General features: G+C 40.4%; 1 protein-coding gene across 4 annotated transcripts in view; it reads left to right on the forward strand.

Moving 5' to 3' along the window:
- STOX2 (storkhead box 2) overlaps window positions 1-18,160 on the forward strand; it is a 71,861-nt gene that overhangs the window by 18,885 nt on the left and 34,816 nt on the right. For 2 of the 4 annotated variants that reach the window (XR_010430139.1, XM_064652608.1), the window contains exon 1: window positions 15,261-15,753. The exons of 1 other annotated variant lie outside the window; for it this stretch is intronic. Coding sequence is in view for 2 of the 3 variants with exons in the window: in XM_064652608.1 (XP_064508678.1) it covers window positions 15,276-15,753 (478 nt within the window). In the remaining variant the exon portion in view is untranslated. Of the gene's footprint in view, window positions 1-7,727; window positions 7,818-15,260; window positions 15,754-18,160 lie in introns of those variants that run through there. One more of the 4 variants, XM_064652609.1, reaches the window with a different exon arrangement.

Raw genomic sequence — 18,160 nt, forward strand, 5'->3', positions numbered from 1 at the left:
TAAGACAAAGGCTAAGCACGTGGCCATTTATAACGAAGTTGTCCATGTTTCCAGAACTAGTTGGTTAAAAGGATTCAGTTAAACAGGGAAACACTGGGATACGTCTGCACTTTCCCAACTTTTGGAAGCATAATTCCTGCTAGGAAAATAAATTACTGTCATGTATTTTTGAAGATCTGCTTATCCTGAGGATGACATCATCCATATTTTCCACAGTCACCCCTCCCTCTGATGCCTTTCTGCTCATCCTTCACATAACCTACTTTAGGAAACACTGCTCCATTGTACAGTCGTTGGGAACACTGCTTCTCCACCAGTCTCAGCCCTGGGAATTCCCTGGTCCTGCCAACAAAACAAAGGAGAAAATCCGAAACATGCACAAACCCCAGAGCATCACTAGCAAAATCTAAAGATGCATTAGGAAAGATAACAAGAACTCAATTTAGATTTGACTTTTGATTCTTTCATTATAATATTCTATTCAAAATATACATAAGTTGATGGCATTAAGGCCATGTTTTGCACTTTTGTTAATTGAATAGCTGTTGCTAACACATCCAAGGTGATGGTATGAGTCACAGGATACAGGTATATCGGAGTTGGCAAATTTGAGACCTGATACTGATCGCTGTTGACTGTTGAAGTTTGGTAGTAGAACTCATGTATTTCCAATAGGAGTGTGCAGGTCTTGAATTCCAGACCCTGCCCCCCATCATCCCAATAGCCTGTACAAGAGATTATAGGAAAAATTCAGATTGGAAGGGATCCCAGGTGATTGTAGTCCAACCTCTTCCTTGTGAATATACATTATTCCTCTCAAATGGAGTTGAATCTTTGTGCATAAACAGTGCTTTTTAAATCAAAGTAAATTCTGTTAATTTAATTGTGGAATAGTACATGCAGATCACACTGGCTTTAAGCAAAAGCTTGAAGTCCGTGCTAAAATAAACTGCACTGCTAATTCAAGGACTACCCATTTCGTCATTAATGACCTTACTTTAAAGAGTATTTTGTTAATCTAGCCATTTATTGCTTTAGTTACAAAAAAATACTGATTTTATTTATTCCATAATACTTCTGTGTCTTTGTTCTCATTTTTTTATGCAGTTTTGTGACCGGTTGGTGGCATAACCCAAGAAAGTATATAGTGTCATTGGTGAGAATAAACAAAGCAGAAGGGGGAAAAAACCCTGTTCTCAAATCCTGTGTATTTTGCCTCCTGAGGTGGACCTGTGCTGGAGCTAGTCAGGGCTGCATCTCAGAGCTAGCACCAGATTTCAGATGTGCCCATGAGAATGGTTCTCATTATTTTCTTATTATCATAAGTTTCATTTACTAAGGCAGGCTTGAAGATTGCCTTTGTACGAGTGAGGAAATTTGCCTGTCTAAACCAGGCTCACATTTTGGCTAGTTTCTAACAAGAGCTGTCAAAAAGAGCATGGAGGAAGATGACAAAGTGGTGACAGCAGCAGTACAAGGAATTCTGGACTGGAAAAGCAAAATACAATGAGATAGCTCCATGGTTGGCAAAGTGCAGCCAGAACTAAGCTGAGGTATCGGCATACATTGTTGCAGAACAGTGTGTTGCTTTTATAGTGTATGTTATAGGTTAGGATTTGAAAAGTGTTTCTCTTCCATCGAAGAAACTTCCATTGAACTATATATATGATGTGATAAGTATTCAGTGACAGCTAAGTAGTTAGTATGAAGATGCATAACAGGTTGGGGTTTTTTCTCCCTACTACAAGGTCTTGGATGTCTTTCAGCAGTCAGAAATACTGTCTTTTGATACCATGTGGCTTTACTACTTTCAGGTTCACTGGTAGAGGAAAGCACTTAAAAAGCAAAGCATAAGATTCCCACACTGTCTTTCTGTCTTAAAGGTATGTCTTGGATGAATTGCTGCATTGAAGTGTAATTAATCACTAGCTGGGAGATAGAACAAGGGTGGCTGGCATAGCAGACAGAAGAAAAATTGTCTGTGAGATGCCCAGATGAATGGGCCATGTCTGGAGGAGCAGTGGTGGTGTCTGTCTTGTTTTCATGACATGTATTGTGTCTCCCTTTTGACTTCATCTCAAGTTCTAGTAGACGGTTTTCAGGTCATGAGGGAGACTTCTCCGGCTTTTGGAATCACTGTAATTGATTCTGGCTTTGCAGAAGAGGTATTTAAAGGGTAACAGTAGTATTTACTAGTCATTTCACAGCACGTTTTCTATTTCCTTTCATCCTCATTTGAAACTGTTGCTGAACTAATAAATATAACACTTCATAAGTTATTTCTCTAGGATATCATGTGTAGTCACTTCCACCTTTGCAGAAGTTGCATGCTAAAGCAGCTGTGTATGATGCAGATTCCATTTAGAAAAGACCCATTTGTGGCATCCCTGCAGTATCTTCTACATGACCATGTTTTTCTTTCTTAATCAGAGCTAAAAGCTTTGTGCATGTGGTAGATGGATAAAACTGTGTGCCCTATAATAATGCAGCAGTGATTTGGGAACTCTGTATTGCGTTATACATTTACCTTGAAGTGAGCAGTTTTCTTTTCAACTTTCTACACAGCCAAGACTTTCAAGTCTTGTCTCTTGATATTTAGAATTTAGACAAGTCTAAATATCAATACAGGTAGGTTGCAAACCAGTTGTAGTCCTGCTTTAAATATAGTCATTGAAAACATTTAGACTGCATCTGTCCCCTTAATGTGGAGCAAGAGGGATAGAGGTGCAGCTCTTTAAGCCTGTGATCTGCCTGGAGAAAACTGTCGTCAGTGCAGAGACCATAAAGCAATTTTAGGGATGCCTTTAGAGGACAGTCCACAAGCATTAAGTAGGTGACTTTGGAAAAAAGAAGGTATATTCCGGGATAAGACTTCTGCATGCTTGAGCTTCAGTGAGACAGTTGTAATTAAACAATTCCTGAGAGCCCAGAGGGCAAGGGGAGAAGCCCAGAGGGCATCCAAAGTTGCCTTCACCAATCTGACATTCTCCATTAGGCAGTAACAAGAGGAGACCAGAGCATAACCTAATGTGCTGGATGTCTGTGCTGCAACAAGAAAAGTGCCCTGGATTGTGAATTTTTACATTTTAAACATAAACGACCCACTGCTCACCAACTCTGCCTAAGTCAAAACACTTTACTTCCTTAGGTACCTAAGCTAGTGACCACATAACAGCTCTGATCTCTTCCCCTGTAAAATGCAGTGTTGCAGCTTACCATACTTTGTGTTGACTCATGCGTCAAACCCCTTGATTTAAACAATGTTCAGGTATAATTAGCTTAGTCTGCAATATTCTAATATTAACTGTCATAAGAAGTTTTACTGAGCATCTTACCTGTGCTAAAATCTTTCTCACCTGCTCTGAACTTCCCCCCCCCCATTTATGTTGACTGTGGAAGAAAAGTTTATTCAACAAGTTTGCATGTATGTATACATATTACAAATACACAGACATTTGTTTCTGCACTTTTTAACTTTTCTGTGTCTTTTTTTTGTTCGTTCTGTACTGTTTAGTTTATTTCAATGCAGCTTACTGTGATACTAAACACTGCATCTTTTGTAGTGTTTTTACATTCTTAATTGAAAGCTGTGGAGGCCTGTGTAGATTCTTTGTCACGCATATGAGCACATAATGTAGCTTACTTTATTCTGTCTCCATGAGTCTTGTTTTAAGTGTTTTCTGTCTATCTTTTGCTTTTTGTGCTATGGGTTAGATCATGTACATGATGCTTTTGTTTTGATTTTGTGGACAGGTGACTCCCAAACTCGAGATCCTTTGTGATTGTCTTTGTCACTCTGAATACTCATACGAATCTATATTTTCACAACTTACCATGCTCTGTATCTCTGAGCAAAATTCATTTAATGTACTCTTGAAGACCAAACACAGTGTTTTGTTGTTGTTGCTACAGTGGGTTTTCATTCCTATTTCATTGAATTAATACAATTTTGCCCAACAATAATATTGAGTTCTTCAAATATTTGGTGTCAGATGCTTTTGTCTTAGTCTTTTTCAAGAGTATTTTGGCCAACAAAATTGAGTCTTTGCTGGTTTAAATTGCTTCTCAGAGTAATTCTTAGTATCTGTCACATTGTAAAAATACTTGGTGTATGATTCTGAGGGGAAACAGTGGGGAGGACCTAAGGGATAATTTCTTAGCACCCATAATGATGGTGAAGTTTTGGTTTAGTCTGACCTCTGCTGGGTAAGTCTTGGACTTGGCTCTTCCTCTCTATCCCAACACAACACTGCTCTCCCTTTGTATTGTGAATAACTTCTCCACGACCAGAAATTCAAGTCTTGACTCTACAAGCACAGACTTCACCTAAATTCAAGTGACTGGTGTGCAGATGAAGAGAAAATGCCTTTCTATTCTTATTGTAATTATTTATTTGTATTGCAATTCAGTACCTGTTGTGTTGGGGACATAAAGTATTGTAAATACTGCAAAGCCTTAAACTCTGTGTAGTGAAAGAGGTGCAAAATACATGCAAAATAAAATATTCTCCTACCTTTTATACTGCCAGCAAATTCTGTCAGTGAAATAATTGTGCACAAAAGAAGAATCCAGATTGTTAACTATTGTTTGCAAGAGAAACCTCACTTTGGAATTTGGGGAGTGTGGAGTAAATTATCTTTTGGAAGATTGGGAGCTTTTATTCCTTCTTTGTGCAGCAGAACCATTACCTTCCTTATCCTTGTAGTTATGTGTAGAAAAGCTGAGTTAAAAACAACTTCTGTAAATGATGCATAAATTTAATTGATTTTTGTTTTAAAAATATCAACAAGGAAAAAAGAGATAGGAGTGATTCTTAACATTCTGTCATTCAGCCCTTGTCTGATGATGAGAACCTCTGTGTGTGTGTAAGGGAGTATGTATATAAATGGAGAAAACTGTTGTAAAATAGAGCCCATCCATTCTGAAATGAATAGTCCCGTCTGCACCAAGGATGTAGTATGTTCTTTAGCATTTGAGTCACTTCTTTCTAGTGGTTTGATGTTAATCTCTGTTTTCCCAAGACATGGGGAGAGCAGTGGGAATTTCCTGTCTGCCTCCAAATCACTGCAGCTACCAGAATAGCCATAACTGTCTTACCACAGTGGCTAGTGAAGTCCCCCATGATGTCTGCAAGGCCAGACTGCCTGGGGGTTCTTCAAGACAAAGCTGGGTTACAGACCTGCTACCTGTCATCACTGAGGATGAGAAAAGGGAAAAAATGGAAATGTGGGGTACCGTATTCTCTCATGTCAGCTTGACTTGATGGAGGAGTGCTGTAAGGGAAACGGTGTGCATACGCTGTTGTGGCACACATTCAATAGGGAGCACTGTGCTATGTGATGGGGATGTAAGTGGTATTTGTTTTATGGGGTATTATGGAACTCTGAGAACTTGTTAAAAGCTGTGACTATAACTTGCTGATTTTTTTTTTCCCCTCAGCACTGATACCTATATGTTGTGAAACTAAGCTGATTTGTTAACAAGTAAAAAAACTGGAAGGAAAAAAACCCCAACCTTTTGAGTTTGTTCTAGCTGCTTTTATTTAGTTGTATTTTCCTTTAAACATGTAAAACAAAGGATGTCCCAGTGCGTGGGAAATAGAGTTTCTCATTTCTAACTAAGCTTATATTCTTCATATGGGAGGTACAAGCACTGGTATGAGGAGGATGGGGTTTGTGGAGGTAAAGTGTAATACCTGGTTGTGTATTCTCAGGAGACATTATCTGTTGCCTGTGTAACTAAATGTATAAAAAGAAACAAAGATTGGTAACCCATGGAGGCAACCACTGGAAAATTATCTACCTGGGGTCTCATAAACTGTCTTGAGCTGCATCTTAATGAAGAGTTCTCAAGTGATGCATGCCTAGACTGTGAGAGACTATGGGTAGATATTAACAGGACATTGAGCTAATTGCTGACACAGAGCTGGTTCTCCTTCTTTCTTGCCTTTGAACCTTAATTACATCCTGAGAATGAAGACTGGACCAAGAACGAAAAATAAAATATTAAAAAGAACCCTACAGTACCCCAACCCACCCCCTCCCCCAAAGAAACAAAACCCCCAAAACAATCAAACCTCCAACCCAAAAAAGGGTTCTTGGGAATCAATTTTGGATAGCAGGTTGTGGGAATGAAGTGAGGGTGCTGCTGCCTGGAAGGAATTTGACTTCTGCAGTAAACTGGATAGAAATTCTATCTCTCTGCACTAGCAGGTTGTTCCATGACTAGAAGTGCTGAGCAGCATTTGGAGGCTATGGATTCCACCCTGCTTCCAGTCCTGCCATCTTCCAGGCCAGCAGATGAGTCCTGTGTCCAAACAGATGCGTGGAAAATGTGTTCAGGATGCTCAGTCCATCCCTTCATTCCCCATGGTCAAGTGAAGAGCTTGTTAGTTTTGTCTCTTTGGTCTGGGTAGCCAAGGGACCACTGTGCTGATGCTTGCTTGTTGGTCTGCCCTGGTCATAGACTTGTCCAGTTTTGCTTTGAAGGAAAAGCATTTTCCAGACACCTTCCCCTTTAAAAGCCAGGGCTTCATTATGGATGCTGTCAGCATCTACTGGCAACCCCCTCAGGACAGGTCTCTCTCTCTCTCACTTTTTCCTTTAAATCTTTTGTTTGTTTGTTTGTTTAGCTTAAATCTTAAGAAATTACATGTTTCCTGATTGCTGTAGATTTTTTTCTCTCAGGAATTTAAAAACCGTCTCTTTTTTTTCTTCACAACTGCTTAGATCCCTTCTGCCTCCCCCACTCCCACTTCCTTCATTTTCCATCTCATTCTGGAAGAGCATTTCCCCTTTCTCATTATATCATGTGTGCTCTTTTGCTCTCCCCCATCACTATCAGCCCTCCCCCCCCATCCTTTCAGGCAGGATAGAACACACTTTATCTTCTTTCTGAATCTTAAGCAAAGCCTTTCTGATCTCTCTGTGTGTTCTGGAGCAGAACATGCCAGGATCGGAACAGGGTGAGGCTGAAAGCAAAATCACTGAAGCAATGATTGAGAGTCATCTTGAAAGTAGAAAGTTAACTTTGTGATTCATTATCTTCTACACAAGAGCTAGAAAGTTCTTTCCATGATTGTACATTTAAAGTGCTTGCATTTTGAATAAGCTCAGGACGTTTATTTGAAGATGTAAGACACTGGTGTGAGAGTTTTCAAGTGCATTGTTCAAGCACATTTATGTGTTTTGGAGTCTGCCATTTGTCACATCAAAATACTTAAATTGCTCTGTCTTTTTGGTTTTGTTGGGTTTTGGTATGTTTTCTTTCTCTTTTTAAGGGGGTGCAGCGGGATTAGTCAGAGAATCAAGATAATGGCTTTAACAAACGGAAATAGTTTGTATGAATAAGTCTACAAGCAGCTCCTCATTCAAGCATTATTAGAAACACATTTTAAATGACTTTCAGCCATACAGTTTTGTGTGCATCCTTTGGGTTTTTAATAGAAGGTGGTACAAAATTAACTCCCAAGGTGAGGAATTCTCTTTCTGAAGAGGTTGCATGGTGTCATCTGCGGTATTTCTGAAAGATCATAATTTTTTTTTTCCCCACATGCTTTTTGTGGCAGGTCTCTACAAAAGTATGAAATCTAGTTAGATAAAGCAGAAGTTCGGGATGAAGTTTCTAGCTAAAATCCTTTTCTGCCTCTGAAAGTTTAGCTGTGTGTTAGTTTACTATATTTTCAAGAAGTTGGTGCTACTTTTTAATGGACATGTTATTTTTTTCAGCTAATAGCTGGTTAATGAATAGCCCTGACTGTTGGAAGGTTACAAGAATGATGCATCCAATACAAGAGAGGCATGGGGACATTTCCAGTGGTATGTCTACCTTGTTTTGTAAGACAATATCCATCATTAAATTGACATTTAAAACAGCTGGTGTTGTGTGCTCATCTTTGTGAGAGGCAGCAATGTCACAGGACTTTCTCTTTTACATCTCGGTAATAGATAGTGAATGTTAAATGATGCTATTAAGGATCTGGACTCTGATAAGAGACAGTAGAAAAAGTCGCAGATAATCTATATTGTTGATGACAGAGCTCAGGCATAAGATCACAGAGATGACAGACAAATGCCTGAATGTTGTGTCCAGGGTTCAAGAACCTGTCCACCGGTTGGATCCTCTTTTCTCAGTGTTTGTTTATTATTGCTGTTTGCTATGTTCACTAGCAGTGAGAAAATGACAGCTTTTCACGGGCTTTGAGCATTGATGAGATTTAAGGCAAAACCACAACAGATCTTTAAACAGTCTTGGAGCTTTTGCCATGGAGCAACCAAAACTCATTTTTCCAGAGTATTTTTGTATGCGTTAGAAATGGGTGACACAGAACGTTTTCTTAGTATAATTTGTTCACTTACAGAAAGTTACCCTTTCTGTTCCCTTGAACATCGAAGTAGGAACAAACTGAGGGCTGGCAGTCCCCTCCTACATAAATGCTTGGTTAGGCACTCCGAATCTTATTCGCAGGATCAAATTGTCTGCTCCTGAGACTCTCACCTCATTCACTGAAGTTGCTTAATTTGCAGCATTGTACCAGGTCTCAGCCTGACCTGAAAAACCCTTCTAGCTCCACATTCTTCCAGCAGCAAGCCTGGGCTGCTAAGCTTGACAGTGTCCTTCTGAGCTGATAAGCAACTCACAAGGTGGGAAGGATGAAATCATGCTTTAGACAGCATCACCATTCTGGTTCCTTTGCTTGGGGCATGACTTTATCACTTCAGAATCAAGATTTGAAATTAAAAATAAACATTTTCAAAGCAGTCCTGCAGCCCCGCAGGGGTTTGTCTTAATTCTTACTGCTTTGTAGCCTGTCTTCCAAGTATTCAGATGCTTCTCCAGCTAACATCCTTCCCACAATTGCCTTCTGGTAGGGGCCTGATTCTGAAGACAGATGCACTTGGGGTCTTTGAGTCCTACCTCTTGCTACTGCTGCAGGTGACTGTTAAACCTTTTCATAAATGACTCTAGATCCATTTTAAAACCACATTTTGTCCTCATTGTTCCTCTTAGAAGACTGTGCGTTACTCACTGCTGTCATAGCTAGTGATTCTCAGTTCCAGTCTGAATTTTCTGTTTGCTGAAACAGTACTGTTTTCTGGGTATGCACAGTGAGCATCTCCCCAGTGCTGGCAGACTTGGCTCTTTACTGTTTGTTCTGCCTAAGTGCATAGCTTTAGTAAAGTGATAAACTTCTATGGTGCAAAATTAGGTGTATTTTAAGGTTTATGTTTTAGATTAGAAGAAGAATTCTTGTAACAGTCACATTAGATGCTGACTAAGTTTTTGGATAGAATCTGTTCTGTAGTGTATCTGCTGTCTCCTTTTGGTTTCTTTTCAGTTTGTTTTTAATTTGGGTGTGATGGACAAGATCTCTGTCGCAGACTTAAAATATTTCTGCTTTCTTTTTGAAACATTTTTTCTAGCTCTTTTTTTTTCTTGCATGCATGAAGTGCTTAATGCCCTCCATCTGCATGAAAATCTTTTGTATATAGCTCTAAAAGCTCCCTTAGGACTGTAGACTTTTTTAAATGGAGCGATTTAAACATTTTCCACACAAATGGGCACTTGGGGCAAATGTCATTATAAAAATCGTAAGAATATTTGTTAGATATTTTCACTGGGTTTTGTTTGTTTTTTCTTTTAAGACCTGCCTCTCCAGTCACAGTGGAAATTACAAGTCAAATAGAATCAGCATGATTTATGTTATTGGCAGAGAAGTAAGGAGTTTGTAAGGCTGAGAAGGTAGACATTAATAAGAAAGAGAAACAATAGACAGTCTTCTCTGCTTTAGTCAACACAGAGAAGGTGTTGAGGCTGATGTAATGGCATTGCTGCTTTCCTACTCTGAGTTGTACACATATTTATAAACACATGCAAATCAATCAAAAATTGAGTTTGCAAGATAAATTAATAAAACAGAGATTGAGATGCAGAACAAAGCAAAAAATTCAAATTCTGCTCAGACTGAATGAAAGTTTTCATTTGAAACTAATGTGTTAAGATTCTCAAGTTTCAATTGAGGAGATATATAATCTGCTGGATATTCTTGTAAGGACGTATATTGAAACTTGTGTTGTAAAATTTGAGGCTTATGTACAGTTGACTAGTAGACAGAGGCTCTATTTTGTGGAGGTTTTGGGATTCTAAGGAAATTTTTTTCTGATTTGAAACAGAGCTCCAAAGTAGTCAGATTTCATGTGGAAGAAAATCCTAAACACAATATTTTTAGATCACATGAAATACTTAATTTCAGTGGATCAGACTGTTTTGTTTCAAATATGACTGTTTAAATGTTTTAAATTGTTGCTCTACCTAATGCAGCCTTTCAGAAGAAACTAATTTGAAGGGAGAAAAAGAAACACTTCATGTAGGAATGCAGTAACAGGAAGTTCTGACATTTGTCAAAATATTTCTCCCTCTTTCTAAAATTAATATTTCACAATATCAGAATGGTTTTCTGATACATTTTAATATCAGTGGAATTGTATTATACACAGTAGGATTTCTGCCATTCTTTGTGACTGTGCGTCATCTGTGTTTTGGGGAGATACTCCAGCAGTGGGTGGAGAAATGCAGGATTCTGCCTGTCTTCTCGTGCATGTTATTTTCCATTACAGTGGTCAGTATCTGATGTCTAACAGACATTCCTTGGGAATGTCTATTAGTTATTGCTGTTGATGGTTTTTAACACATTTTTGGTACTACTGATGAAAATGGGTATATGCTGTCTCTGTTAGAACAGCACTATTTTTAAACACATTCTTAGAATGTGGGCTTGCTACTTCTATCCTTGTTTATTCCAGTGACGTGTCCTTACTTTGTTCAAGTCTTGATGGTCTATTGGATACAACAAACTACACTTGCTTTTGCAAAACTTGCCCCTTATAGTTAAAACCAGCACTGATAGACTGGAACCCAGATGGCATGAAAACAGATGGAATTTAGTAAGCCTTTTTAAAGCCCTTTGAAAATTTCAGCTGTCATATGGACTTTCTGTCAGAATAGTGGCTGTGTCAGTCATTTTTGTGATGAGTGGCCATATTACCATGGAGTTTCATGATAACTGAACAATTCTTACCTATAACTGGTGGCTCCCAGCACAGGAGGCCCTGCTTCTCCATTGCCTGTGGCATACTGCCTCCTACTTTGCTCTGAGACAGGACCTTCTCTGTCTTAGCAGGGCATCCAGTCAGGGTTTGGCATAAAATATCCATTTTTTTTTGGCAGGACTAGCCTTCTGCTAGGTTAGCTCCCTAAACTAACCCATGGGAGAGGATCAAGCATAAATGGAATGGGCAAGGAGAGCAATAGATAGCATTTAGGTTGGTTAGCTCTATTATGCAGTTAGCATCTATGATGAATGCTTTGGCACATGACAAGCATTGTCTGTGCAAGGACTTCCATTTTCCTGTGAACAAAGGAGTAGTAGCCCAGAAAACCACCAGCATGGGGATGGATTCCTCATGCCATCCGAAGTAGCCATGATGACATCCAACAGCATTTTCAGTATTGATCCAGAGGATCCAGCTGAAAATAGTTGTTAGCATTGGCTTTGTTTTCCACTGTAGGTCAGACTGGGATGGCTTGGTCTGTTTGAGTCTTACCCAACATACCAGTTGATAGTGCGGCTGAACAAGGGTTGAGTGCTGTGAGCTGATTTTGAGCATGTAGCTCAGCTTTGGTTTCTCCAGAGCTGTTCAAGGGAGTTTGGTTCTGGTTCCTCTGCAAACTCAAAATGCTTTGCCTAATAAGATCACCGTATTTCCTAGTAAGGTGTTAGCACAGATTGAGTACATAATTTCCATCATGTGCATCGGAGTGAGTGTTTTCAAGGGCAGTATGGGTATGTACAGTCTTTTTATTGCCTGTTTAACCCTATCTCTCTCTTGTAAATGAAAGACTTCTGGCATGAGACCAATTTGCGTAAACTATTCAGTAAGGTTTTCCAGATGCTTTTAAATTTCAAAATAAATGAAAAAAAATCTAAGAGGACCAAACATGTATCTAGGATATGGCAAGTACTCGGGGCTGTATAGGCAGTCCAGAGCTCACTCTGGCCTGGGCAGCTCTGTTAACATAAGCTGTGTAACTGCTGCACCACAGTGTTCAACACAGACTACAAAAACTATTTGAATGGTGAGTGGGTTTCCCCACATGGGCAGTGTGAAGCTGACCCAGGCACATTTCTGTCAGGAACAGTTACAGCACTGAATGTACCGCAGGTTTCTCAAGTAGCTTTCCAACATCCTGACCACCCCTTGCTTTTGAATCAAAGCTGTTTCCCTGGTGCCATTTCGGGAAACTTGATGATTAGTCTGCAAGAGTTAGGTGTCCTGGATCTGTCCTGGAGCTTTTCCTGGTGGCTGGAAGAATCCAGATGTGCTGGAGTTCCTACTGGTGAGTGCAGGGTCTTGAATTTAGTTCTTGCTGTAACTAATTTGCTCGATGATCATCTGTTAATTCAGTTCTGGTTGACATTTTTAAACCTGCATCTGAGAGAGATGAGAAGTTGGAACAAATCAAGGGCCTAGTCTAGCCTAATCCTTGCCATAATCTTTCCTATTTAGCAATGAAGCAGAAAAGAACAAAAACATCTGTAAGCTTCCAGCTTCAGAATTTTAGTATCTGGGCAAATCCTGTATGTGGAGGTAGTAATTAGATGACTCCAGGCTTTCAGTTAACAGAAATTATGTGTAGAAAGCTAAGGAATCCTTTGCTTTCAGATACTGCAGAAATATGTGCACACCAGATTTTTTGTTATTTTCTTTAAATACAAACAAGAGATGCCAATAGAAATTATGGCTTTTGATTACAGGCTTATCGTCCTCAAGCTAACAGTCATGGCACATCTTCTATGGATTGTGCAATTTGGTTGAGCAGTTGCTAGTTTAGCTGTAAGCTATTGTCAGTCAGCTTGTCCTCACTGGTTGATTGCCAACTTCTTCCTCCTGTACTTGAGGAAAAATGGAATCATGAATGTTTAATAACTGAAGGTACTGGATGGTCTCAATGTAAAACACCAAAATTGATAAAATCATTATGAGCCTTTTTTTTCCTTTTTCCAAAGAAACTTTTAAAATAGAAAAATAGCAATAACTGGTGAGTATGTAAAGCTGAAGAGCACAAGGAGGAAGTGATCTCATGCTCCCATGGCCTCACAGATACGATTGCATCTGAAACATACTGGCTCTGCCTGAACTAGGCTGTGAACTCCTTGGGGCAGTGCTGGTCTTCCAGATCTTGTAAAATGCCAGACACAGCTGATGTCACCCACTAAAGAACCATTTTCTCATATTTGACTTTTAGAGAAAGTGATGGGTGTCAGTGGCATTAGTGAAGGACATACAATTGCCAGCATGTAAAGGTCTTGCAGATTAATGGCAACAGAGAATCCAAAGCAATACTATGGGAAATTGATGTATAGACAAGAAAATGCTTTGGACACAGTATGACAGTATGGCTTTTTAAAAAAACTTTGCACTGTCTTGGCTTGTAGCTTCTATGCTGAGCTTTGGCCTGGGATTTCCTGTATGCCAGAGGTTGTGTGATCGTAGGAATCACCTGCTGTTGCTTTTTTATACTGCCTGGTTTGGGAAAATTTGATTTATGAAGGAGTTTTTTTGTTGGGTTGGTTTTTGTTTGTTTGTTTCGCACTCAGCTATTTGTTTATTGTGAAAGGGCAGTGCCAGTGGCCTTGTGGATTGTGTGTGGATTTCGTGTGTAGTTGCACGGTGAGGGAGATCCTAGCACTTGTGCTAGCAGTTCTCAGTCTTGCTTAGAGGGGTGGCAGTTGCCTTTCAAAATTACTCTTATGTGTTACCTTCTTGATCTTTTTTTTCCATTCTTCAAGCCAAAAGTTTCCATTTTGTTCAACTTAGTTCCACTCATAGATTGCATGTTAAAGTGTGGAATAAATGCATTTGTGCAGCTTCCTTAAGTAATTAAAACAATGAGTGAGCTCATAAAGAGAAGAATATTGAAATTCAGGCTGAATCAGTGGTTAATTGGCTGCTAGTCCAATCTCAGCTTCCCTTGTGCCTGAGTGCTGGAAGAGGATGAGGTCATGGTGCTGATTCTTGACCACAGCACACTGCAGACCTCCTGTGTCTTACCACTGCTTGCATCAGCTGTGTCCCAAACACAGAGTTACAGTGACACAAATACTGCTTTAGCTTTCTGCTAAACATCCATCAGCTTGGTGTAGTTAGGTTGTACATGTTGCTGATACCTGTGGACGATGAGAGACACCAGCCTTAAAACCCAAGATGCTCATTTACAAGTCAGGAAGAAGGCCTTCAGTCCAGATTCAGAGCAAAGTTCAAATTCATCCTCACAATCCACAACAGGCACCTATTGTTACCCTGTGATTTGCCTTTATAAACTAATTATCTTGCTTGCTTTTGATGAAATGAAGCGATATGGAGAATGTGGTTTGGTTTAGCTTTCTGATTTGCTTTACAGCTTTGGTTTTCAGCATGTGTGCTGATCACTGTTTTTACAAACCACGTTTAGGTCATAGAACCTTCTACATCTATTCAAGATATAGGCAATGGGTCTTTCTACCGTTCTTGGGCAAAAATGTTTCCTTGATGGTTGTCCTTTTAGACAATAGCTTCCTCTTAAATCTGAGTGGTAAATTGGCCAAAGTTTTTGCACAAGTTCAGCTACTACCTCAATAGGAGCCAGAGGGGGAATACTTTGTTGTTGGTTCTTTTTTTTTTTACCCTCTTAATCTCTAAAAATGAAAGAACAAAAACCTTGGCTCAATGTTGAAGCCATGTTGACTTTAAAAGTTGCATAAAATACTTGAAGAGTATGTTGAAGTGCTTTTGAAGAAGGGGGTGAATTTGGTTGCAGTGGCTGTTCAGATTTACTTCTGGCATCAGCAGTACATCATGCCACTGCCCTTAGGGAGGCAAAGGGGTTTTCATGCCTTTACTGCTTTTTTGGAGTACCAAGCCCCCACTGTGCCCTCACTTAAGGCAGGAGGGTTTCCCATGAGGACAGTGCTCATAGAGGAATGGGACGAAAATGTGCTTTACCATTATGTAAAATCACCAACCTCAAACAAAAACACAAAGCCCCAGGACCTCAAGGCCAAAGACACCAATCAACAAAACCCCCTTATTTTATTTTCATTTCTGAGCTCCCCGTGGCTGGGATTTTGGCTGTTCCTGAGGCACCAGCAGCACACAGAAGTGTATGTTCTGTGGGAATTGCTCCTGCACCCAAAATGGCAGGGGAACCGGTGGCCTTTGTTGGAGGAGAACAGCGTGATGGGTTTTGGTTCAAAATGTGTCGTGCAAAGGCAGGGGGTAACGTCGCATCTTCCGACTAGGCGAATATTGCTTTTCCTTCCTATTTCGGGCGCCCTGGAAGGTTGCCAGCTTTCCTCAGAGGACTCGGGAAAAGGAGCTGTCGGGGCCGCGCCCCGCACACGTTGCCATGGCGGCGGGCGGGCGGTCCTGCCCGCACCTCGGCGCTGCCGCGGGCCGTGGGGCGCGGTGGGACGGGACGGGACGGGACGGGCGGTGCTTCCCCGTCCGGCTCAGTTGCCCGCTTTGCTGCACGATAAAAGATTGGTCAGCAACGCGGCGCGGTGCGAGGCTGGCGGGCGGGTTGTGCCGGCGGGACAGCCCTTACCCCGGGAGACGTGGATCGTGCCTTGCCCGCGGTACTCGGGGTTAACGCGGGCCGTGCTGGCGGCTGGACGCGCGTTGTGGTGCAGCGGCCCTCTAGGAAAGGACCGTGCTGGTGAGGGCTGAGTGTGTCCCCCCGTTGTTCCAGGTGTACGGAAGCGGCCTTGGCAGCACAGGGCTCGGCTGAGCGCCATGGTCCGTGTCTCACGGCTGAACCCGGCCGCGACTGACAGCCCTAGGAAGCTGCAGAGCTTAGTGGCAAAGCGAGTAAATCTGGTCTATCTAAGCACTTCCTTTGAGGTTCTTCATTGCTAGTGCTGTAGGGCAAAAGAAACGACGTTTTTAAATAGGTTACAAAATTTCAAAGCATATTTAAAGCACTGTGAAATGTTTCAGCAATCCGTCTGTGTTATTTCCTAACTTTTTTAATAGTTGTCTGTTAAATAGAGATCTAAATTTTCCAGACTGGTGGGTAAGACTCAAGGTGAAGTCTTGATCAGCTACTGCAGAGCTGTCCAATGGTTTTATCCAGTTCTGGAATGGAAAGTGCTATTAATGCCTATGCTCACAATACTGGAAGTATCTCCTACCAGCTCCAGTAAGCTGCAAGCTTGAATCAAAAGCCTTCCTAAAGTTGCAAGCAGTACACTTGGCTCAGTAGGTTAGAGCATGGTGCTAAGAATACCAAGGTCATGGGTTCAATCCCTGCACAGGCTGTTCGTTCAAGAGTTGGACTTGATGATCCTCGTAGGTCCCTTCTAACTCAGAATATTCTGTGATTTGCTATTGCAAGTGGCTTCTTCTGTGAAGATACTCTCACGCTGTACAACAGCTTGTACTGGCTGCATCACAGCTCAGATTGAAAATTACAAACCTGGCTGTTTTAGGAATTTTAGATCTTAATCTTAAAATCTGGGACAGTCCCTGATAGATAAATTATGCATGCGTAGTACACCTGATGTGTTGGACCTGCTGCACATGTGAGATGAGACTATATGCATGTAGTAGCTAGTTTGCAGACATCAGGCAACCTGAGTTGCCAGGCATCTGGAAACATGGGCAATTACTTCAAAAATATGGGAAAAGTCTTTGCATGTGCAAGCATGCATGGGGCATAGGATTTCTGTGAGTAATGTAGTAAGTCTGTTGTCATGCGGTATCATCCTTCCTTTCGTTCCCTCTTACTCCAACAGACTACAACTCTCTGCAAAAGCTGAAAAGAAACTTGTGCTTTGGATAGTTGTGTGGTAACCTCAGTCATTCCTTGAGGGGCAAGGAAGCATTCATTGGAGGGGAAAATATATGGTGACTATGCTTCACAAGGTAATTTCTGCCCTTGAAAGAAGTTATCTTAGGAGGAAAATGTCACTGGGAAGTTACACTAGGCTTTTGTGTCCTCAGTCTCCAAAGATGCCATGAGGAATTACCAGAATTATGTTTTCTAAAACCAAGAACTTCTTACTCCGTTTTGCAGTTTTGCAACCCCTAAACTTTTATTGGAAACTCTAATAACATCAGAACTTCCATTGAAAAATGTTTGTCGGGAGCAAGGCAAAAGATATATAAATCGTTTTCAAACCTCTATGTCCTAAAGTAGACTTTTAGGCTCTTGTTTGAAAATGGAAATATGAAGGAGATGCGTCCAAGACTTTCAGGTATTTCCAGATAGCTTACATGCATTGAGTCTTTTTATGTTCCAGAAATAAATGCCTAAAATTAGGCTTCTCAATAAGTCTTGATTTTAAGAAGTACAGGGAGTACAGCAGCACTCAATGGAGATAAAGGGAAGTGAAGATCTACCATCAGTTTTGAAACTCAAGCTGTGACTATTAGAAACAACATATGGCAATAGAAGCCACATTTGGCTCCTTTAATAGCTCTGCCTTTTACTATAACAGGAAGTTTTTAGAGAAATAGTACTTGCAACTCTAAATGTCAGCGGTTATATGCTCTTGAAGAGTTAAGCTATTGGAACCCAGAAAAAAATTAGTAGAAGGTTAATTCCTTTGTTTAAACATTTACTTTTTTAATGCACTAGGGAGCATATGATTGAACAATGGGAAGACACATGGTTGCCTCTAATAAAATTAGTATTTTATTTTTACTATTGATTATTGTATTTTTAGCTCACCTTTTTATGCATGACCCAAAAAGTCACGCAGAGAGAGTTTACATGATTATGCATATACATCTAACTTCATTGATAAAACTTTTGGAAGTTGTGTAAGCTAAATCAGGTTAAACAAAACACTCTTATTCCAGAATAAATAGATATTTACATAGGTATAATTACACCATGATAATTCTGGCTGTAATTTAATCTTTTAGACCACAGTGCTGAGGTCAGTTTTCATGTTATCCCTGTTACACAAACGTTCCCAATTTGTGTTCAGAGAGTGTACTAAACTGGGCGGATGCTGCATAACAAATCTATGTTAGAGTAACTCAATTAAATGTAGTACCAGAAATTAAATACCACAGTTTAAAGAAAAAAATCACAAGCCTTATGCATAGGCTTTGCA

This window comes from Pseudopipra pipra, chromosome 4 (genome assembly GCF_036250125.1).
Source record: "Pseudopipra pipra isolate bDixPip1 chromosome 4, bDixPip1.hap1, whole genome shotgun sequence".
NCBI lineage: Eukaryota > Metazoa > Chordata > Aves > Passeriformes > Pipridae > Pseudopipra > Pseudopipra pipra.